The 23,516-nt window shown below is 45.6% G+C and overlaps 2 protein-coding genes across 2 annotated transcripts in view; one reads left to right on the top strand and one right to left on the bottom strand.

Moving 5' to 3' along the window:
* Positions 1-20,404, top strand: part of LOC111069327 (tyrosine-protein phosphatase 10D) — a 56,911-nt gene extending 36,507 nt beyond the window's left edge. Inside the window, 12 exon segments of the mRNA XM_041594511.1 lie at positions 8,276-8,525; positions 11,551-11,832; positions 12,040-12,087; positions 13,216-13,888; positions 14,020-14,444; positions 14,515-14,946; positions 15,014-16,411; positions 17,015-17,697; positions 17,786-18,044; positions 18,101-18,124; positions 18,127-18,229; positions 20,346-20,404. Of these exon segments, the coding sequence (XP_041450445.1) occupies positions 13,452-13,888; positions 14,020-14,444; positions 14,515-14,946; positions 15,014-16,411; positions 17,015-17,697; positions 17,786-18,044; positions 18,101-18,124; positions 18,127-18,203 (3,735 nt within the window). The 5' untranslated portion in view covers positions 8,276-8,525; positions 11,551-11,832; positions 12,040-12,087; positions 13,216-13,451 and the 3' untranslated portion in view covers positions 18,204-18,229; positions 20,346-20,404.
* A 1,881-nt stretch (positions 20,405-22,285) lies between these two features.
* Positions 22,286-23,493, bottom strand: LOC111069329. The gene is made up of 2 exons (XM_022359345.2): positions 23,377-23,493; positions 22,286-23,310 (listed from the first exon to the last, which is right to left on the bottom strand). The coding sequence occupies exons 1-2, from the start codon at positions 23,406-23,408 to the stop codon at positions 22,614-22,616; spliced, it is 729 nt and encodes a 242-aa protein (XP_022215037.2). The 5' UTR covers positions 23,409-23,493; the 3' UTR covers positions 22,286-22,613.
* Positions 23,494-23,516: the final 23 nt, after the last annotated feature.

The following is a 23,516-nucleotide window of genomic DNA, read 5'->3' as shown; positions in this document are numbered from 1 at the left end:
CCTCTGCTCTACATTGTACACCTGCTAACAGGTACCAGCTACTCTCACGATACCTTTTACACCGATGGTTTTTTGGCGTTTGCACTCTCGGTTCCTCGGGATCTAAAGTTTCATTCAGTGAATTTTTGCCATTCGGTTGCGGAGGATAAAAAACTTTGAGAACAAAATGGAAGCGTGACCCTGGGGACACCAAATGCCAAAAGTGTATATCGATGGAATGGTTATCGTGTTCTCTCCTTTCCTTTGGTTCTACTGGCACTCCCGCCAGTGTTTTGCCCCACTGCTGCTTCCCCTGCTCTTGCTTGTCTGCTATTCGCTCGCTCCACTATTTTTCTCCGCTTCCTCGACTACTTTTCGCTCGGGTCCTGCGATTCGATTGCTCCACTACTCTGCTCGACTTGCTCGCTCCGACAGTTTCGACTTGGCTTTGACTGAAAGTTGGCAATGCATACACATGTCAACAGGGTAAAAGTTTCCATTGGTAAATTGTCTTGCCAAAGGCGCAGGAAGGTCTGCCCTTCCCTTTCCTACTGCCTGTATGTTTCTGTATGTGTGTGGGTGTGTCCTCTTCTGTGGTGTGGTTTATGGTCTAAACCATTCACAAAATATGTTCTCAGCAGAAGATGGCACTGGGGCAGCAGCAGCTGGGGATCGATCCGGCAGTAGAGGTAGAAGGAGCTACTTAGACCAATGCATTGGCTGGCTGGCTGGCTGGACTGGACTGGCTGACGAGCTTGGGCTTCCTTTGGGATATTTGTGGATTGCCTGCCATTTGCCATCGAAATTGTTTTGTAATTGCAAAATTGGGCATTTGCTGTGGAGGAGGAGCAGCAGCAGCAGGAGCAGGATAATTTCCGTAACTGAACCGCAAATACTCGAACCACAACAGAGGGCGGCCCCCAAAGCAACACAGGCAGCGAACTGGATACCAGAGGGTGGGGGCTTTGTAGAGGTAGAGATCCATCATACCCCGTGTGTCCATGTGTGCTGAATGTGCTGAAATCATTCCACTGCAAATTATGTGTACTGTAATTTGTGCAGAGAGCAGGTGGATTCAAGGCAAGGAAATTTTCATATTTTACTAGAAGAAATTTTGCCATTCAAACAATTCGCATATTTTCCCCAGCCATCCGTTTACTTCGTATTATTTCCAATTTACACGTGAATTTTGTTTATGGAATTCTATGGAATGGAACCTATTTACATATGTATATTTATCTTCTATTAACATTGATTTTGCATTTACTTGGGGATAAACTTCGTCATTTTCTCTCTCTCTCTTTTCTCTTTTATATATAGTTCTGTCTGTTTCTTTGCCTCTCTCTCTTGTGTTTTTTTCTTAGCTTAATTTCCAACTTAATTTTCATCTTGTGCGAACAATTTTCAATTTCAATTTCTGTTTCCTGTTTCCTGCTGCCAAACGAGTTCTAGGGTATATTGTTTAATTCATTCAAATTCAACAGATAGACCGATCGATTTATAATATAAATATAATATATGTACATGTACAGTGAAGGCATTTTTCAAGGCGGATCAGAAATATATATAGAGGGAGAGAAATCACAAAGCAAAATAGACTGAAATTATTAGTTTTATTTTCTAATTACTAGGTAACTCATTGTCGAGGCAGCACTCTCTTTCTCTTTCTCTCTCTCTCTCTCTCTCTGTCTCTCTCTCTCTCTCTCTGTCTCTCTCTGTGTCTCTCTCTGTGTCTCTTTTGTTTCTTGTCGCCTTTGGCATTGCCGTTGGCCGTTGCCGTTGCGTGCAGTGGGAGATGATGATGATAATGTTGATAAACTGATAACAAGGCGCGCTGCTGTTATGACAACAACAACAAAACAAACAATTCTAGTCACGCAATACGCACACACGAACAAATTAAATTTAAACCAAACAAAAAAAAAACCCCCCACACACACACACACACACAAAGGGGACAGAGGGACAGAGGTGTGGGTGTTGCGACGACGACTGCGACGGCGGTGAGTGAACAAAAGCTCAGCTCAGCTGAGTGCAGGAAGGGTAGATTAAACAGAAGGTAGGGCATCTCGGCTGACACACGAAGAGTGAAAAAAGAGAGTATTAAAGAGGGGAGAGACAGGCAAGTGCCAAAAAAAAAAAAAAAGTGCAAACGAAACGAAACGAAAACCAAAGCCAGGCAGGCAACAATTGAAACGTGCAACGAATGGCAATTGCTTAAAAATAGGGAGGGAGGGGGCCAAAACAGAGAAGAACAATAAGCAACAGAAGAAGAGGAGGAAGACAAAGGAAGCAGCAATAGCAGCAATAGCAACAACACAATTAACAGGAGAAGCAACAACTTATAAACATAAATGAAAGCAATGGGTGAGAAGGAGACAACGGCAGCAGCCAGCAGACAGCAGCCAGACAGAGCGAGAGACAGCAGCGAGCGCAGCCGAGCTGATGCAAGTGAGCAAGAGAGAACGAGAGAGAGAGAGAGCAAGAGAAGAGTCTGTGCTGAAGCGATTTATGCACTAGCATACATACATACATATGTATGTATGTATGCACCCTGCACCAGCCTCTCCCGTAGATCCGCTAACTCGCTTTATTGTTCGCTCTTCCACCCACCGCCCCCACCCTTCGCGCACCTTCGCGCTCTTCTAGAACTAGCAATTCCAACGCCAACTTTTTCACACTTTAAAAGAGTAAGAAGCAAAAAACAGCAGGAAGAAGCTTTTGGTTGGTGAAGCCGAAGTTGTAAATACTCTTTCCGATGGGCCATAAAAGGGTATGGGTACCGACTTTGGTATGCCTTTGGATTATTATATTCTACATGCATGCATGCATGCATTTTTCAGATTTTGTATGTATTTCTTTGTGTGTTTTATCATAATCTTTGATACCTGCTGAAAGGGCATACAAAAGGTACAGGCACAGGCACAGCGACAGCAGTAGCAGTAGCCATGGGCTACGAAACTACGAGCACAACTATGCATAACTAACTGTCTGCGTGTCTGACTGGCAGACGACCCCATCCATGCACCCCCAACCCACCAGCACAGCACAGCACCGCCCGCCAGTCAAGCACTTTATGCTAATTGCGCTTTTGCCTTTTGGTCAGGTAGCAGCCAATGCAAGTCGTAGACAAGTCAAGTGGTTCTCTGTTGTTCGGCGCGGGTAGCGGAGGGCAGTGGGTGGGGGAGTCGGTGTAGTGGGTGCAGAAGAGGCAAGGCAGTAGTTGTGGAGTTGTGTGGAGTAGTGTGGAGCAGCAATTCAGCAAATAACTAAAATAACACAAAAAGATGTAAATGCATGCATATGTATGTACATATACCATATACCATATACCATATATATGTACATATGGTACGTACCTGTTGATAAATAATGTCGCAAAGGTATTTTCTCTGCATTTTCTTTGGCTAAACCTTAAAAAAAAACTATAAAAAATCGTTAACCGAATCGATCTGCTCTCCCTTGGGATTCTCCAATAAGTATGCTATGAAATCCTGCGCAGCTTAGTCCTTAGCTGTGCGGTGGTTCTCTTGGTTGTTCATATTTTGGTTTTCCACTTCTTATTCCAGGTTCTTTTTTGTCGTGATTTAGGGTAAGAAGACGCCAAAGTGTGTGGCCGCTCTTATGATAACTTCAAAGAGCTTTAAATGAGTGTACAGCCAGCACCTTAGTTCTGCCTTGGACCCTTCTTCTAGTTATTCTTTCTGTTGTTTTTCTTTGCTCTCTGCTGCTGCTGCTTCTGTCACTCTGACTTAGTCAGCCTCGGAAAGAGAGGGCTATGCGACATTTCAGGGGGGCTACGTACTTACCTATCAAAATTGTTCCACAGCGATGAATGACTGCTAGATGGATGGATATATGGCTTGACAGGAGGCTGACGTTGATGGACGTTGAACGTTGAACGTTGAACGTGGACATTGTTAACCTAACAGTATCTTTCGTTAGCTACTGCTACTGCTGCTGCTGCTTTTGCTTAATTATTCAAATGAAATTCCCTTCTTTGTTTGCTCTCCTCTCACATGTTTGCTTTGCATTCCGGATTTGTGTTTGTCTGTTTCTCTCTGTTTGCTTTTTGGGGCCCACTGTTTGCCTTGGCCGGCTGAAGTTCACGTTTACTCGTTGCTCATGGCTAAAAGCACACACACACAGACAAACCAAACAGAGCCAAACATTTGACAACAACAACAAAAATGGCAAATAATTATTATTATGTATATAAATGTTTAAAAATATTTGCACAGAAAAAGGTAAAGCAGTAGAGCGGAAATTTATTTTCCATCTACCTTACAGATTGTACAAGCAACTTAGAGAATTCTAAGTTCCCTCCACCAATGAGTTTTCCCACCGATAATCTCCGGCTTTATATAAGCCTTTTATATAAATATGTATATAAAGTAAGCCTTGGCCATAAAACGACTTTAAACCAAAGCGTTTTTTGACCTTGTCTGAAGTCTTCAGCCTCAAGCGCCCACAAATCGAAGGTTTCTCTTTTTATTGTTAATTGGCATTAATTTGATTTTATTTTGTATTCGACTATACATATGTACATATATATTTTATACCCTACCAAAGGGGGATGTTTATCATATTTTACCATTACAAAAAGTAAACCAAACTTTAAATGGATAAAGTTTTATAATGGGAAATACTCCAAACAGATCTTGCGATCTGTTTGCATAAAACTTGGCTTTGCTTTACAGCCAACAAATGAGTCACAAAGCCACATCAGACAGTGGAGAGGCCAATAAAGGGGCCCAAAAAATAATAACTGCAAAATATCGTGTGCGAATGGCATACGAGTATTATTTTGAATAAATTGAGACGCCGCAGTGTGAATGCGAATGTGTGTTGAGCGAGAGCCATGCCATGAACATGCACGTGCATGTCTGTCTCTCTCTCTCTCTCTCTGTCTGTGTGTCTTTGTGTGTGTGTGTGCGCGAATATTTAATTGCATAATGTGACCAGACTGACATACTGTCCGTTGGAAATCATCATCATCATCATTTATCGGTAGATAGTAGCGAGGGGGGGGGGCTATGACTAATGGGCCATCATCCATGCCTCCTCCAAACCCATTGAGCATCATGTAATGCCAAAAACAACCAACAAGTGGGGTGGGGGGGGAGAGAAACGCAACAAACCAGAAAAACAATCGAAAACAGCGAATAGAGTAGAAAGAAACGGCACGCAAAGAAACTGAAAGAAGAAACGCAATCATCAAACGGCAGCGCGCAGCAGTAGCCAGCAGCAACAACAACAACAACAACAACAAAAACAATCAATAACAACAACGAAACAAAAACGATAAATTATGCAAGAGAGTTACAGTTAGGCGTCAGTCCGCGAGCGAGCAGGCGGAGTGAGAGGAATTGGGAGAGTGAGAGATAGGAGCAGGCGGCCACTGCTGGAGAGAGCACCAGGCGGGTGAGAGTGAGAGATGTCTGTAAAGGGGGCCTGCCTGCCTACCTGCCTGCCCGGTGCGTGTGTTTTTGTTTTGGACTGGGCCAACATTTCATGTTTCGTTTTGATTTCGTTAGCCATTTCTTGTTTTTTTTTTTTTTGTTGTGTGTGTGCTTTTCTTTTGCTTTAATAAAGCGAAAGCGCAACGCCGCCGCGCAATGCGAATAGCAGCAACAACAACAAAAAATACGAGACACACCACAAAAAAAAAAAACCAAAAAGGTAGTGAAAAAAATAGACTAAATAATTGATTCGATTGATTGATTGAATGAATGAACAGCGGAGTGGAATGGAGTGGCCTAAAGAGTGATTGGTAAAGTGTGTGACGACAGTAATTGGTTGCCAATTGCATATGCATGAGCCTGAGTGCGAGTGTGTAAGGGAGTTGGAGTTATACAGACGGAGGAGGGAGTTCGAGTTATACAGGCTGCAGGATCAGGTGTACTTGGATCAGATCAGATGTTGAGGTAAATCGAGGGATTAGTTGCTCTCGGGTGAAATCGGATGAGCGATAAGGCAAGTCTAAAAGCCCTGTCTCTGCCGCTGCGCTACCGCATCAAAAATAAAGTGAAAGAGAAAGAGAAAAATATCGTGTCAGAGTGGGGAGTGATCGGGTGACACCGTAAGGAGGAAAGGAATGGATGGATGACACTGAAGTGCGTGTGAAAATTCGGAAGACAATTGATCCAGGGGTTTGACAAGTCTCCCAATTCAACGTATTGATATTGTGCAAATAATGAAACAACAAAAAAAAAGCCAAAAAAATTTAGCTACAAAAATGCACAAAAAAAAAATTGATTTCTTTTCTTTGTAAAAAGGGTATTCCCACAAGGGAATACTGCAAACCCAACAAACGCAAAAAAATAGTTCCTTTTCACCGCTTGCCGGCGCCATTTTGTTTGTGCGCCATTTTCCGACACGATTTTTGTGCTGTGAAGCACTTTCGATTTGATGCCCAAGTAGCTCTTTTTTTTTTATAAGCTTTTATGCGGCCATTACCCCAGCAAAGCCCCCGAGCCCCAAACCCCAAACCCATGGCCCTACTCCTCCGGGTAGAAGCCTCTAAAAGTTGATGGAAATTCATTTATCCAAATGATATTACGAGAACATAGAAATTGATAGTGTTTTGATGGTGAAATTTGAATAAACTTTGCGCATGAAATGTCCTTAATTTGTGTAATTGAAAGCCACATAAACCTGATGCTTCGAATTTGATGAAATAATCTAAAGTGCGGATGAATGGGGGTTGGGAATGGGATGCCTATTGGATGTAGATGGATAACCGATTGACGAGGGCCAGGTACATGTCTGCTGGGGAGCCTATAAAAGTTTCCCCCTAGTGCCTGGCCGACTCCCGACTGCGCATTTCCGTCGTTTTAATCCTTTAATGTGCCTCAGCCCTGCTCCTACCGTCTAGTGTCGGGCAGGATGTGCGCCATCTGTGTCCCGTCGCTAGCCAAATCCATTATAATATTTTTTTTTTGCGCGCCAGTTGCGACAGTTGTGGGCAGGCGGCAGGCGGTGAGCGGTAGGCGGCTCATTGTTTGCGGTGTTAATATTTGGCGTCTGGCACCCAGCAGCACCCAGCAGACAGGAGCAGCACCCAGCATTCAGCTGCAGGAGAGACAGCAAAACATCAGCAAACAGACAGAACAGAACTGTGGAGTGCAACAGGGACAACAGGCAAACATTCAGGCAGCACATCTCCTCATCCTTAGCCCCAACCCCATCCTCATTTGGCAGAGGAGCAGGCCAGGCCATGTGCCATTTAATTGTCACTCTTTTTGTGTGTCTCGTTGCCGTTGCCGTTGCCATTGCTGTAGTTGTTGTAATGTCATTGCACTTTTTATGGATGGAAATGCTTGCAGCATGCAACCTTATAGTGGATGGGATGTACATGTGTACATAGATTTACCTGCAACAGAATGGAAATGTGCCAAAAAGAACTGCACAAAAATGGTGGGAATAGTTTTTGAAGTAATAAGGAATAAATGAAGAATGTGTAGGGAAATCGATGGAAATTAAACCTTTTGAAAATAGGTGGAAATTATTCAGGAAAAACATTTGATTGGGATTGCGAGGCATTTTTCATAAATAAAGTGAGTTTATTCTGGGAATAATAGTAAGTGAAATATTCAGAGATTCTTTGGATAATATCTTAGAAGTGCTGCAAAAATGACAGAAAGTACTTTGCAAATTATTGAAAATAATAAAAAATAAATAAATAAATAATAAATAAATAAAATAATAAATAATAATAATATAAAAGAATTTAAAATATGTCAAAACTACAAAATAATGTGAATAAATTGGAGAGAAATGCAAAAATTTAATTGCGAAGCGATAAAGATTTCTGGAAAAAGAGCTTCGAATAAATTGTGAACCCAAAGTAAAGTTTGATTGAGAAAAAAAATCAGAGCAAGAGCACCTGGCAAGGGGGAAAAACCCTTCGCTTACTGAAAATATTCCTGAAATTTATTTTAAGAACAAAACAACAAAAGAGAATTGTTAGAACCGCTAAGAGTAATGAAGAATGGAAATCCAAAAGAAAACGAACATAATAGCTGGGAAAAACCTGATGGAAAAATCAAAAGACACACACACACACACACACACACAGAAGATGATGGACTGAAAAGCGTAGGTAAACCTGATAGCTAGGGAAAAGCGTAACCTTAATAGACAAAAACAATGGGCACAAAAATAATTTATTATATTGTGTGAGAACATTCCAAGATCTATTGCGATAAGCCCTCAGATTGGCCTTGATCCATTGAAAACATGCAACACACAATTATGAAATTAACTTAACGATTTTCCCTTTGTTTATTTACAGGATGTGCGATGCGCAGATCTAGCCATTAGTATACCCAACAATCCCGGCCTCGACGATGGTGCCTCGTATCGTTTGGACTACAGTCCGCCCTTTGGCTATCCGGAGCCAAACACAACCATCGCCTCCAGGGATATTGGCGATGAGATACAATTCTCGCGTGCCCTTCCCGGCACCAAATACAATTTCTGGCTCTACTATACGAATTTCACGCATCACGATTGGCTTACATGGACGGTGACCATAACAACGGGTGAGTAACGGACGACAAAAACAGTGTTGCATGTGTTGAAAGAGAGCGCTGACCAGCACTGGCTGTGTTCCAAGTGTTGGTATGCCAAAAGAAACCCAGGGTAGAGGAAACTTTGCTGCTTATTCGCGTAGAATGCTTCGAGTGTACCTACCTATGTCTTTGGTAAAGTCCTGTCAAAATATTCATTGTCCAATCGTTGGGTGGAATACGAGAAGCATTTAGAGAGCAGACATTCAAGGATTAAAGCTCCTCCTGCCTCCTGCCCAAAACTTTGGGACCTTGTCCTCCAATGGCTTCTCCATCTAATTGCCTTTTCCTGTTGTGTCCGACAGGGGCAGGAAAAGTGGACGTAAACTCTATCGATGAAACCAAATACACGAGGAACGGCGCGCCAATTGCTAATTGCAGTCCAATATGCCTACCAAGCTCAGGCCCCCGCCTTTCCCTTTGCTTCGTGGGAGAGTGGTAAAGTGTTGCCTAATGAGCAAAACTCCAGCTAAAGACACTGTTACACGATATCTTTTCCACCGTTGTAGTAGCCACCTACCTACCACCTACTTGATGGATATTGTTCAGCAATAGCCACGAAATTCCAATGCAAAGAAGAAATTCCATTCAATCGTTAGGTTCCACCGACTGGATTTGCATGCACTCAGAGAAAACTCTGTGAAACAAATCCAATAATATATCAATCGATTGGAATCGATAGTTATCGATAAGCATACAAACCCTTTGTTTGCAAGCGAAGTGAATATAGCTGTGATCGTAGGAGTTTGAATAAAAAATCACACTGTCCTTTGTGTTGTTTGTTACTTAAATTACTTACTTAAATTACTTGTTCCCCAACTCAGTTGCGAACAAGACCGTCGGGCGGAGAGCAACAGCGCCGCTGCTGCCCAGCTGTCCTTGAGTATGTCCTGACAAATGGAGCCAGTCACAGATGAGATTATCGGGTGCCAAATGCCCGTTACACAAAACGAACATTTGGCGGACTAAACGGATATTCCTCGGGAACTTATACCATTTCCAGTATAAACTTTAACCCCTGCGTATGGAGTGTCGCAACGCAAATCTATCCAACAGTCATTCACAAGCTCGATTTTGATAGCGCACTGCACGATCTCCTCGCTGCTCAAAACTTCTTTGAATTCGCGCTTGACACAGTAAGAGATCCAGAGATTTTTCGCCATCGGGAGAAGAAAAGTCGCTGGAGGACACCCTACAACTCCAGCCAGCCTGCTGCAAACACTCTTTGGATGCTCTGACTCCAAGGATACATTAAATGAATAAAATTATGGTTTAACTGCAGTTCCTCACTCTGCTCTTTAGTCTCCCTTTTCTTTCCCTAACTCTAAAGCCTCAGCTCTGCTCTTGATTAATATTAAAAATGGTAGAATACTTCTAGAATACTTTTAGGGTCGCTAATATCTTCGGATATAGCCCGTGTATACTCACATTAATGAATAGTTTGAATGGCAAAAGGCGTCGGCTGAAAGTGTATCGTGTGACAGTCGCTGGAGCATTGGAATCAATCAGACAATGCAGAGTGGGAAGAGCGAGAGGAGCCAGCGGGAAATTGGGGAGTGTCTGCCCTGCCCCTGGTCCAACACCTGCCCTTTGATGACCAGGCAACGGGTGCGAGTGGGGTGCAGTAAGTGGACTAGGGAGTCAGAGTCAGAGACAGAGACAAGGGCGTGCAATGTGCCTATAAAATGACCCAAGGGTATCGTTTGAATGAAATGGAAGTGGAGGTGGGCTCCCCACACGCCACACAGACAGACACAATCCCCCCAGGCATTGGGAGCGGAGTGGGAGTGGCTGGCCATTGGATGTATTGCGGGTTTGTTGCTAGAATAATAAGTGGAAGGAATGTTAATTCGCCGTGTCGAAGCAAATTCCAACACAAAAACAAACAAAGCCGCTCGCAATGAAGAAAGTGAGACAAAAAAAAAACGATCAAAGAGATGTAAATACATACATACATGTACATTCATATGTGTGTGTGTGTGTGTATGCATGTGTATTGCCGAGGGCCTTATCGATCGACAACAGGCAGCAAATTACCAGTGGGAGCTTTCAAGAGAGAAAGCTTCGAGTGAGAGAGTGAAGCGCGGAAGACGACTGGAAGCTGAGTGCAAGCTGAAGTGGAAGCTGTAAATCAATCACCTGAGTGAGGATGGTGACTTGAATTTAAATGGATGTCCGAGTGGAATTAGCATGGAATATTCAGTGCGCAAGTTCAGTGCAAGAATCAAGTGGAACTTGGATCCAAGAGCCTGAAGACGGGCAGCTAAATTAAATTGAAAACCATGCGAAATCTGACTGGAAGCTGAGTAAAGCCCAAAGAGCGGAAGTTGAGTGCAAAGAGTGCCGTGGAAAGGTTAAAGCTGAGGCTAAAAGTAGGGCAAAAAAGAAAGAGCAGAGAGCAGAGTGCGAACTGCAGTTTAACCATAATTTTATTCATTTAATATATCCTCGGAGTTAGTCCACTGACTTGTCAGATCGATCTACTGCTCTGCTGCTGGTGCAATCAACGCCATCGCCTCCTGCTCGGCTGTTGGCATCGCCCCCATATCGCTGCTCTCCTCTGATATATCCTGAAGCTCGTGCAGCTCGTGCAGCCAAGGGGTCCTGTGGTCCAGCTGCTCCAGCCGCAGCGACTCTTCGTCGTGCTTCGCCAGCTTCCTGCGCGATGTGATTATCTCGTGCAGCAGAAAGACCACCGGAACGACGATAATGGCCAGCGACAGAGCCACATAGAGAAAGAAGACTTTTGACCAATCGAACATTGTGGGAAAATTTTTAAAGTTACGAAAAAAATTGTAGAATCGAATGAATTGAATTGTTTGTTTGGGGACTGACTGTGGAGTGACGTCTCGACTGATGGATCGAGGGGTAACTCTACTGAAAGTAGGGAGGAGAGGTCTGGGGAATCGATTGGCGATGCCTTTTCTTTTCTGATCAATTGATTTATGTATGTATAAAATTGATGTGTGATTCATTTATTTTTGTATTGTTTTTGCAGCACCCGATCCACCCTCGAATCTGTCAGTGCAGGTGAGGAGCGGCAAGAATGCCATCATACTGTGGTCCCCGCCCACACAGGGCAGCTATACGGCATTCAAGATCAAGGTGCTGGGCCTCTCGGAGGCATCGAGCAGCTTCAATCGCACCTTCCAGGTCAACGACAACACATTCCAGCATAGCGTGAAGGAACTGACGCCCGGTGCCACCTACCAGGTGCAGGCATACACCATATACGATGGCAAGGAGTCCGTGGCCTATACGAGTCGCAACTTTACCACAAGTGAGTTTCCCCCCACTCCACCCAGTACTCCTGTACATCGCCAAACCCCTCCCTGCCATATTCGTTTGTTCTACTTTGGTGATGGTGTGACTCAACCTTTAAATTAACTTCTCTGTTTCCCCACGCTCTCATTGTAACTAAAAAAAAAAAACAAATACCAATTAAATAATACACCCACACACACACAAACACAACACACACAAAAAGGTCGAAGGACGCGGCACAAAGAGTTGCTGGACATAAAGATCCTAAGAGGTAATATTTAAAATGCCAAAACATTCGTATTTGCATGCCGCCACACAACCACAGCAATTCCCTCAGCGCACTCACTAGACCGTAAGTGAGGCACGTAACCCTGACCCCCATCAGCCAGCACCAAGCAGCCAGCAGCCAGCACCAAGCAGCCAGCACTAGAACTCAATGCCAGTGCCACTGCCAGTATCCAGTCCCAGTGGCTTCAGCTACAGCAACTACTGGTCCGGCATTGGTCTGGCAGTGGTCCAAAATGTGTACGAAAATTCGTTTTTAATCCGACAATTGCCCAACCGCAATGCACTTTCTCCCAGAGACAGACCACAGCAAAGCAGTGGAAATTCAGCAGTTTACTCGTGCATATGCATGTACAGTGGTCACTGCTGTTGGCAGAATAAGCTAGCCGACAAGTAGCCATTCCTGAGAGACTTACACGAATAGAGAAATCAGAGATATCAGAGAAATGCAGGCAGGGTAGCAGTTCTTAGGCACAGATCTTTATAGTTTAACTATCTGATAATTTTAGTATTAATTTGATAGAGATCGTTCTTTAGCGCACACGGAGAAGATACTAGAAAGAAGAGATGATCTAAATTCCAGCTATACATCGCCAGAAAACTGTGTGTTTAGTACAAAAAAAATTAAACTCCAGATATGAGTGGTTTGTGTCTCTAATCTATTCCTTGTGGGTGTTGCGCAGTCTTGCAGCAGCGCCCCTCGGTTTCCTCTGGGATATACATATACCTGACTCCCCCTATAGTAAAAATATTTTATAAATTCACAAATGCTTCTGTTGGGGAATTTCTATACGAAAGTCTCACAGTATTTTAGCAACCATAAAAATCATTGTAATTTTGTGAGTTTTTCTCAGCTCTAACTAACTCTAACTTAATCCTAACTGTGGCCTTTATGCCCGACTTTAAATGTAATAAGAACCCGTAGCATAGCAGTTGCATGATTAACCACTGTAGCATTAACAAACCCCTCCCTTTGCATTGCCAACTGAACCCCAAAAAAAAAAAAAGAAGTTGAAACTAAAATACGCTGAATGCAAAATGTTTGCTAACACAAAGAAATTCTCCTGTGTGCCATACCAAATACCAAAACCCAAATATTTCGAACTACCCGCAGAGCCCAACACTCCGGGGAAATTCATTGTCTGGTTCCGTAATGAGACTACGCTGCTGGTGCTGTGGCAACCGCCGTATCCCGCTGGCATTTATACGCACTACAAGGTCTCCATTGAGCCGCCGGATGCCAATGACAGTGTCCTCTATGTGGAGAAGGAGGGCGAACCGCCAGGACCGGCACAGGCGGCATTCAAGGGCCTGGTGCCGGGCAGAGCCTACAATATCTCAGTGCAGACAATGTCCGAGGATGAGATATCGTTGCCGACGACGGCGCAGTATCGAACGGTGCCGTTGCGGCCACTGAACGTAACCTTTGACCGGGACTTTATCACCTCCAATTCGTTCCGGGTGCTATGGGAGGCGCCCAAGGGCATATCAGAGTTCGACAAGTATCAGGTGTCGGTGGCCACCACACGACGACAATCGACGGTGACGCGCAGCAACGAACCGATTGCGTTCTTTGACTTTAGGGACATTGCCGAGCCCGGCAAGACGTTCAATGTGATCGTGAAGACGGTGTCCGGTAAGGTAACCTCGTGGCCAGCCACGGGGGATGTCACACTGCGTCCGCTGCCGGTGAGGAATCTGCGCAGCATCAACGATGACAAGACCAACACCATGGTCATCACATGGGAGGCAGATCCGGCCAGTACACAGGACGAATATCGCATTGTGTGAGTGTGGGGAATCTCTCTACTCTGATGCAGCAGACTCGTACGCACAAGCGAGTGCTGCAAAAGAGAATCGCAGCATTCAATTTTAATCTCTCTGATCTCTCATTTGTTCCCGCCCCCCGCCGCTATAGCTACCACGAACTGGAGACATTTAATGGAGACACCAGCACCCTGACCACAGATCGCACACGCTTCACCCTGGAGAGCCTGCTGCCCGGCAGGAACTACTCGCTGTCCGTACAGGCCGTCTCCAAGAAGATGGAATCAAATGAGACGAGCATCTTTGTGGTCACGCGACCCTCGTCGCCCATCATTGAGGATCTGAAGAGCATTCGGATGGGTCTGAACATCAGCTGGAAGAGCGATGTCAACTCCAAGCAGGAGCAGTACGAGGTGCTGTACTCGCGGAACGGGACGAGCGAGGTGCGCACTCTGATCACCAAGGAGTCGCGGCTGGTGATCAAGAATCTGCAGCCAGGCGCCGGCTACGAACTGAAGGTGTTTGCCGTCAGCCATGAGCTGAGGAGTGAGCCGCATGCCTACTTCCAGGCTGTTTGTAAGTGGCCTCCCCGTCCCCACCCTCCGCGGCAAATCGTTGAATCTTTCCCCCCTCCCTGTATTTGCAGATCCCAATCCGCCACGCAACATGACCATCGAAACGGTGCGCAGCAATTCCGTTTTGGTCCATTGGTCGCCGCCGGAGAGCGGAGAGTTTACGGAGTACTCGATCCGCTATCGCACGGACAGCGAACAGCAGTGGGTGCGACTGCCCAGCGTCCGTTCAACGGAGGCGGACATCACCGACATGACCAAGGGCGAGAAGTACACCATTCAGGTGAACACCGTGAGCTTTGGCGTTGAGAGTCCTGTGCCCCAGGAGGTAAACACCACAGTGCCACCGAATCCCGTGTCGAATATCATCCAATTGGTGGACTCGCGCAACATTACGCTGGAGTGGCCCAAGCCGGAGGGACGTGTCGAGTCCTATATACTGAAATGGTGGCCCAGCGACAATCCTGGTCGTGTGCAGACCAAAAATGTGTCGGAGAATAAGTCAGGTAAGGGTTCTACTCTCTGCCAGTGAGACTTCTCATCGCTTATATCATATCACACTCTCTCCCACAGCCGATGACCTGTCGACGGTGCGTGTGCTCATTGGCGAACTGATGCCGGGCGTGCAGTATAAGTTTGATATACAGACGACATCGTATGGCATTTTGTCGGGCATCACCAGCCTCTATCCGCGCACAATGCCCCTCATTCAGTCGGATGTGGTGGTGGCCAATGGCGAGAAGGAGGACGAACGCGAGACAATTACCCTGAGCTATACGCCGACGCCGCAATCCTCATCGAAGTTCGACATTTATCGCTTCTCGCTGGGCGATGCGGAGATCAAGGACAAGGAGAAGCTGGCCAACGACACGGACCGAAAGGTAACCTTCACCGGTTTGGTGCCTGGACGCCTGTACAACATCACCGTGTGGACGGTGAGCGGTGGGGTGGCCAGTCTGCCCATTCAGCGGCAGGATCGCCTCTATCCGGAGCCCATTACCCAGCTGCATGCCACCAATATCACGGACACGGAGATCTCGCTGCGCTGGGACCTGCCCAAGGGCGAGTACAATGACTTTGACATTGCCTACCTGACGGCCGATAATCTGCTGGCCCAGAATATGACCATACGGAACGAGATCACGATCAGCGATCTGCGTCCGCACCGCAACTACACCTTCACGGTGGTGGTGCGCTCCGGCACCGAGTCGTCGGTGCTGCGCAGCAGTTCGCCGCTCTCGGCGAGCTTCACCACCAATGAGGCGGTGCCCGGACGGGTGGAGCGCTTCCATCCGACCGATGTGCAGCCCAGCGAGATCAATTTCGAGTGGTCGCTGCCGTCCAGCGAGGCCAACGGCGTCATCCGACAGTTCTCGATTGCGTACACGAATGTCAACAATCTGACGGACGCCGGCATGCAGGACTTTGACTCCGAGGAGTCCATCGGTGTGATCAAGAACCTCAAGCCCGGCGAGACGTATGTGTTCAAGATCCAGGCCAAGACGGCAATTGGCTTTGGCCCGGAGCGGGAGTACAGGCAAACGATGCCCATATTGGCGCCGCCACGACCCGCCACCCAGGTGGTGCCCACGGAAGTGTATCGCAGCTCCTCGACCATACAGATTCGCTTCCGCAAGAACTACTTCTCCGATCAGAATGGACAGGTGCGCATGTACACGATCATTGTGGCGGAGGATGATGCCAAGAATGCCTCCGGCCTGGAGATGCCCAGCTGGCATGACGTCCAGTCGTATAGCGTGTGGCTGCCCTATCAAGCCATCGATCCGTACTATCCCTTTGAGAACCGATCCGTCGAGGATTTCACCATTGGCACCGAGAACTGTGACAATCACAAGATCGGCTACTGCAACGGACCCCTGAAGTCTGGCACCACATATCGCGTCAAGGTGCGCGCCTTCACCGGACCCGACAAGTTCACGGACACCGCCTACAGTTTCCCCATTCAGACAGGTAAGTGACCACAGCCGCGTGACTGTCTCACCCTCTCTACCATTCTTCTATAATGCATCTCTTGTTGTCCATGTCTTGCGTTTGCTTGTTCTATATTCATAGAACTGCTAAGCTCTCCGGGTAGCCAACGAATTTCACTGAGTTTTTAGCTGAAACTTTAGTTCTTTTTTTGTTTTTCCTCAATGAATGTCTCTTAGAATGGATCTATGAGGAGTTTTATCTTTGTTTTTTACGATTTTTATTTTTTTTTTAATTAAAAGAATTCCCGTACTTTTCTGTACTTTTTCTGTATCACACCTCCATTGCTCTTAACAGGCTTTGGTTTGGTGTAGCTTGGGCCATAAAATGCCTCTCAATTTTCGTAATCCTAGCAAATGTTCTTTGTGATCTTTGGAATTGTTGCACGTCATGCAGCAGTGCCCCTCGGTTGCTCTTAGCAGCTGAATACCTTTTTAAATACCCTGTTAGAGGTTCGCCCCCACTTGATGGGGGAATCCAAATGGATTTCTGCTGGTTTATCCTTCTAAATTTTAATTCTTGTTTTGATGCCCCTCACTATCCGAGAATCTGTCGCTAATCTTATGATTTTTGTCCACGCTGTAGATCAAGACAACACGTCATTGATTGTGGCCATCACGGTGCCATTGACCATCATTTTGGTGCTGCTTGTGACATTGATGTTCTACAAGCGAAGGCGCAACAATTGCCGCAAGACCACGAAGGACTCAAGGGCCAATGACAACATGTCCCTGCCGGATAGCGTCATCGAACAGAATCGTCCCATACTGATCAAGAACTTTGCGGAACACTATCGCCTGATGTCCGCCGATTCGGACTTTCGTTTCAGCGAAGAGTTTGAGGAACTGAAGCATGTGGGTCGCGATCAGCCGTGCACCTTTGCCGATTTGCCGTGCAATCGTCCCAAGAATCGATTCACCAACATCCTGCCCTACGATCATTCACGCTTCAAGCTGCAGCCGGTGGACGATGACGAGGGCTCCGACTACATCAATGCCAACTATGTGCCCGGCCACAATTCGCCCCGTGAGTTCATTGTCACCCAGGGGCCGTTGCACTCGACGCGCGACGACTTCTGGCGCATGTGCTGGGAGAGCAACTCGCGGGCGATTGTCATGCTGACACGCTGCTTCGAGAAGGGCAGAGAGAAGTGCGATCAGTACTGGCCCAATGACACGGTGCCGGTGTTTTACGGTGACATCAAGGTCCAGATACTCAACGACAGTCACTACGCCGACTGGGTGATGACTGAGTTTATGCTCTGCCGAGTAAGTACCGAGATCACATTTCACATTCGATTCTGTATCGATTCTAAACATATTTTTGTTGTTGTTTGTTTGTTTGTTTGTTTTACAGGGCAGCGAGCAGCGCATTTTGAGGCACTTCCACTTTACAACCTGGCCGGACTTTGGTGTGCCAAATCCACCACAGACGCTGGTGCGCTTTGTGCGCGCCTTCCGCGATCGCATCGGGGCCGAACAGCGACCCATTGTGGTGCACTGCAGCGCTGGCGTTGGTAGATCGGGCACCTTCATCACACTGGACCGCATACTGCAGCAGATCAATACCTCCGACTATGTGGATATCTTTGGCATTGTCTATGCCATGCGAAAGGGTGCGTATCACCTGCTTAGCTTTATTGCTGCCATCTGATTGATTCTCCATTTTTAGAGCGCGTTTGGATGGTGCAAACGGAGCAGCAGTATATTTGCATCCATCAGTGCCTGTTGGCGGTGTTAGAGGGCAAGGAGAATATTGTGGGTCCGGCGCGTGAGATGCACGACAACGAGGGCTATGAAGGTATGTGACGGATCTACAACCCCCACCCACCCCCTCCCCAGCCCCATACGCTACATAAAGTTCTCGCTCGCGCGCGCACACAAAAATGACTAACAAAATATGCCCCCAAACCAACGAAAAAAAAAAACACTCCTTGCGGGATACACCCAAGGACATTATGGGTTATCGATGGAGCCTGAAACTTGTGTTTATATATATTTTCTTCTTTAAGTGTAGATTTTGTATACCCCACTCTACCCTATATCCACTACCCTATACCCTATACCCTATAGACCCTTTTTGGTGATGGGCTAACTAAATGACTAACTTAACCCTCTCTTCCCATTCATTGCCCATTTGCTCCTGCTGCTGCTGCTGCTGCTCCTGTATCAATATCAATATCAAAACAAAACAAAACAAAATAAAGGACAACAAGTGGTGCAGCTGGACGAGAACGGAGATGTGGTGGCCACCATTGAGGGCCATCTATCGCATCACGAACTGCAACAGGCGGAGGCGGAGGCCATCGATGATGAGAATGCGGCCATCTTCAATGACGATCAGCAGCCACTCACCAGCAGTTTCATTGGCCACAAGAGCCTCAATCTGCCCACAACCACATCGATGAGCTCCTTTGGCGGCGGGGCTGGCAACAATCTGACGGATGGCCATGGCCCGGACAGATGACATTCGGTTGTCAATCAGAGCGATAACAACAACTCTGTGGTTATCGTTCTGGTTGACAACAAACCCAGCTCGATGATCTGCAAGGACAGCAAGAGTAATCTCGATATCATCGATTCCAATCATCAGCATCAACATCAGCATCAGCCACTGCCTCCATCGTGTACGTCCATGGGTGTGCATGGGCCATGGCCAGGCCATGGGCATGGAAACGGGTATAATACGCTCCAGCATAGACGCAAATCACAGCTGATCACATTCAGCTCATCGTCCTGTGATATCAAGAACAGTCTCAGTCATGAGCATATCTCGAATGGCAATGGCAGCGGCAGCGGCAGCGGCAGCAATCGCGCCAGTCGCGCCAATGTTCGTCTCAGCTTTGCCGAGGAGGATGTGATGATCATACCGCAACAGCATCCACAGCATACACAGCATACACAACATCCACAGAACGATGAGGTATTTGTGCGACGTCGTTCCCTGCTCGAAGTGGAGCTGGGCGTCGAGGTGGGCGAAGAGGGTGAATTGGTGCCACAGCTAGAGCTCGATGAAGAAGAGGAGGAGGACGACGACGACGACGAAGAGGACGAGGAGGAGGCAGAGGAGGATGGAGAAGAGGAGCTCAATGTGGATGAGGATCAGGATGAAGAGGACGTTGAGCTGTATATGCACGATGAATTCGAGACGCACATCGATGCCAAATCGAATAATGCCAACGATGACAGTGGCGGCGGCAGCTACGAGGACTCGCACGCCCTGCACTCCTCGCTGGGCGGCAGCAATCGCAACAGTCTCGAGAAGGATGACGATGACATCGAGGTGGATGTGATCAGCACCGATGTCAGCTGCTACGATCAGTTGCTGGGCAGCAGCTGCAATACCCGCAATGGGGATGACGATGACATTGCCACCCTGATGGGAGATGCTGACACAAATTATGCCACAACGAAGCTCTGCAAGACCTCACTGCATCATGGCATATTGGTTGGTGCTGCTGGAAATGGAGCTGTAGCTGGTGCTGCTGGTGGAACAGCCATGGGGGGTAATGGTGGTGGCGGCGGATGCGGAAGCGGAGGTGGCAACGGTGGCATCAACGCTGGTGCTGGTGCTGGCAACGGTGGCGGTGGCTGTGGCGGCGCAGAGGCCGGCGGCGGCATTATCTATGCCAATCCATTCATGGGTTTGTAGACAAACACACACACAGTATCCATGGAGAATGGAGATGTATTTACTCGTATGTTTTCTGTGCCTGCCTGCCATTTGATTTATTTTTGCATGATTTCTCTTACGTTTAAGTTTCCTTTTCGTTGTTGCTGTTGTTTATTTCGTGATATATTTTTGTGTATGTTTTATTTGTAGGTTAATTGTCTAACAATGCATGTCTCAGCTATGTGCTTAAACATGATGGCAAAATGAATGTTTCTCATCCGAAAAGTGTTGGCATATCTTACAGATGACGAGGGCATTGCCGAGTCGGGCATGTAGGAGGCACCAGGAGGCACCACGAACTCAACCCAAACAGAAAACTCAAACCGAAACAGGAGAGAAGACGAACTCAAACCCAACCCAACCCAACCCAACCTAAACCAACCCAACCCAACCATCATGTGGCAAAACTATCGTACATTATTATTTACTTAAGTGATGAATGAAGATCGAAGATGGAAGATGGAATGGATGATCAACGCTTGATATTAATACTTGGATATACAATATATACATATACATATACCTATATATATATATATATATACTACACTACTTTATACCGATCTAGAACAGATCTATCGAATGGGGAATGCAGCAATCTCGCCAAACACGCATCAATTTATACATTTTATATATATACTAAAAATCTATATCTAATATATGTAATTGTAATTGTAATTGCTGCTTCAACAACCAGAAAAACCGAAGGATACAGAAGATTGTATTTTTTACGCTAGCCACAATTTGATATTTGTATATGTATTCATATATGTATACTATATATATATGTATCTTCCAATTTTTTTGTACACCTAATGTTAGTGGATATAATTAATTAATGTATGTATTGTGACGAGCAAAGCGCTAAATGTTTTATGTTTTTTTTTTTATTAATATAACATACAAGCATACAAAATACGATATAAAGACCTATATAGATACTGGATAAACAATATGCCTAATACTAGAACGTAAACGAAACTAAAAAAACAAAACAAAACAAAAACTAAACTATAGACCGCACAAAAACAAAACAAAACAAACAAAAACTATAAAAACAAATACACACTGAAAATGCAATAATTAATTGAGGAGTTACGTAGTTTTTAAATGATAAAATGTTTGTTTTGATATCGATGCAACCATTAAGTGTATAGTTTTATTTTTTGTTTCCCTCCCACGCCCCTTTTACCAACATACAATATGCGTATATGGTTTTTTTTTTGTTTTTTCTGTGTAATATTATTATTTGTACAATTTTTAAAAGTGTATTTGTATTTCTTATTTGTATGTACTATGTGCTAATTGTAGTTCTTTTTGTTTTAAAATTACATATTATAAAAAAAAAAAAAACTCAATTTGGATTTTGGCGCTTGCTTAACAACCAGGAAGAATGCACCCCATGCACCCCATCAGATCAAACACATAACAACAATAAACGTAATTTAAAACACCGATGTGTAAGCAAAGCAAACAAAGAGTAGGAGAACAAGAAACAGCAACCGATATGGTTACGGCTGCAGCACAACAAATAACGAATGACCAACGCATTTTGTAAGGCGATAATCATTTACCAACAAAAATCCCACGAAAAACGAAGTATAGAAGGGGCAAGGAAAGTATTTGTCGTACCCACCCACATATATAGAGACAGAGAGAGAGAGATAGAGGGCTCTTACTAGATAGCCGGTGCCAAAGCCTAAAGGAAACAAAACAGAACCCCCAAAAACGCCGACTGCTGTACTAATAGGAATAGCAAACAAATAAAAATAACATAAACAAAAAAAAATACATAAACTAATAGAAATTGTAGTCCAAATAATTTGCGTACATTTTTTTTACTTTATTTATTTGTTCAAATAGTTGAAATGTTTAACCGACAAAACTGTGAGACAGAGAAGGAGAGGTGCAATAGAACTCAATAATAGTTTTGCTTCTAGTTTAGTGCAAAGAAAAAGATACAGAAGGAGACAACGAAAGGAGGATAAACCACACCCCCTCCCCCAACACATAAATACATATGCATAAAATAATGAAAAGTCTGTATAATGCATGAATATCCGAATATATAGTACTATAGTACACACAACCTACTAACTAAAGCCGACTTGCGATGTGTATACATACATATACATATATCGAGTATATACACGAAACACATACATATGCATATACATACATACATACATAAAGCATACAATATAGACATATATAAAATATATATCATTGTAATAATTTGTAATGTTTATCAGTAGAACTATATATGATCAAAGGAAAATCGCGAACAAAAAGAACACCCGAAAAATGAAGCAAACAACAAAACGCATGCGGCAACAACCATTAAAGTGTACTGTAAAATGTGTAACATTGTGTTTCAATATTCGACTTCCGTTTCCGCTGCCGAGGAGAAACACCCAATACGGAAATTTTTGGGTATTGTTGGGTATCTACTTCTATTTTAATACATATTATGCAGAGTATACAGCATATTTATGAATGGGAATCCGATCTCCTACTGGCCGCCACTGCCACTGCCACTAGCTGCTGGCGCTGCTCCTGTCATCGCCAGCGTGGCATCCAGCTCGGCTTGAATCTGCTCAAACTGATTGTACAGTTGCAATAGCTCCGGATGTGTCATTTCCGAGCTAATGTCCTCCCCAGCTGCTGTTCGCAGCTGCAGCACGCCTATTGGCGTTCTGTCGCGTTGCTGGCAGTGCGAGGAGACCTCTACGTGCAGCTTCCAGGCCACGTCCTCGACCACATTCGACTCGTAGCGCGGGCTGGCCAGATTCTCCATGATCGGCGTTGTCTCGCGCACCCACAGCCGCAGAATAGCATCGATCTTGGCCTCGTCCTCCAGCTGGAGCTTTTCGCGCAGCTCGCGCTGCAGCAGACTCGGCTTGATGATGAATGTGGAGATGCGTCGCAGGATGTAGGAGAATGTTTTGATTAGCAGCAAAAAGTCGGCACGCGGCACCCCCACCAGACGCTCCAGCTCCTCCAGCGTGTACTCCGGCTCATTGCTGCTAGTGGGTGTGGTGTCCTCGGCATTGCTGTCGGCCCGCTCCGTGGTGGTGACGCTAGTACCCACGGTGCTCGTCGGGGCTGCAGCCGCTGTGCTGGGGCTCATCTGGCGATGGGTGTACCAGAGCACCGTGTTAAAAATGTCGTATGGCAGGGAATTGATGATTTTTATTCCCTCCCGGGCCCTGTAATTGATGGGATAAAGGCATTGTGAAGTGAGGGGGCAGCAGCTCAATTTAGTTTCTACTTACCGCTCGGTAATCTTTATCCAGTTTATGCTCATGTTGTTTATTGTTTATTCACAGCAAAATATGTCAATCAGCTGTTAGCTATTGCCAGTGCGTCCATTTTTCAGCGTGCTGGCATCACCGTGCATTTCGATTGTACGATA

This window comes from Drosophila obscura, unplaced genomic scaffold (genome assembly GCF_018151105.1).
Source record: "Drosophila obscura isolate BZ-5 IFL unplaced genomic scaffold, ASM1815110v1 contig_29, whole genome shotgun sequence".
Lineage (NCBI taxonomy): Eukaryota > Metazoa > Arthropoda > Insecta > Diptera > Drosophilidae > Drosophila > Drosophila obscura.
The sequence above is the reverse complement of the archived record's forward strand: the minus strand, read 5'-3'. Positions and strand labels throughout refer to the sequence as shown.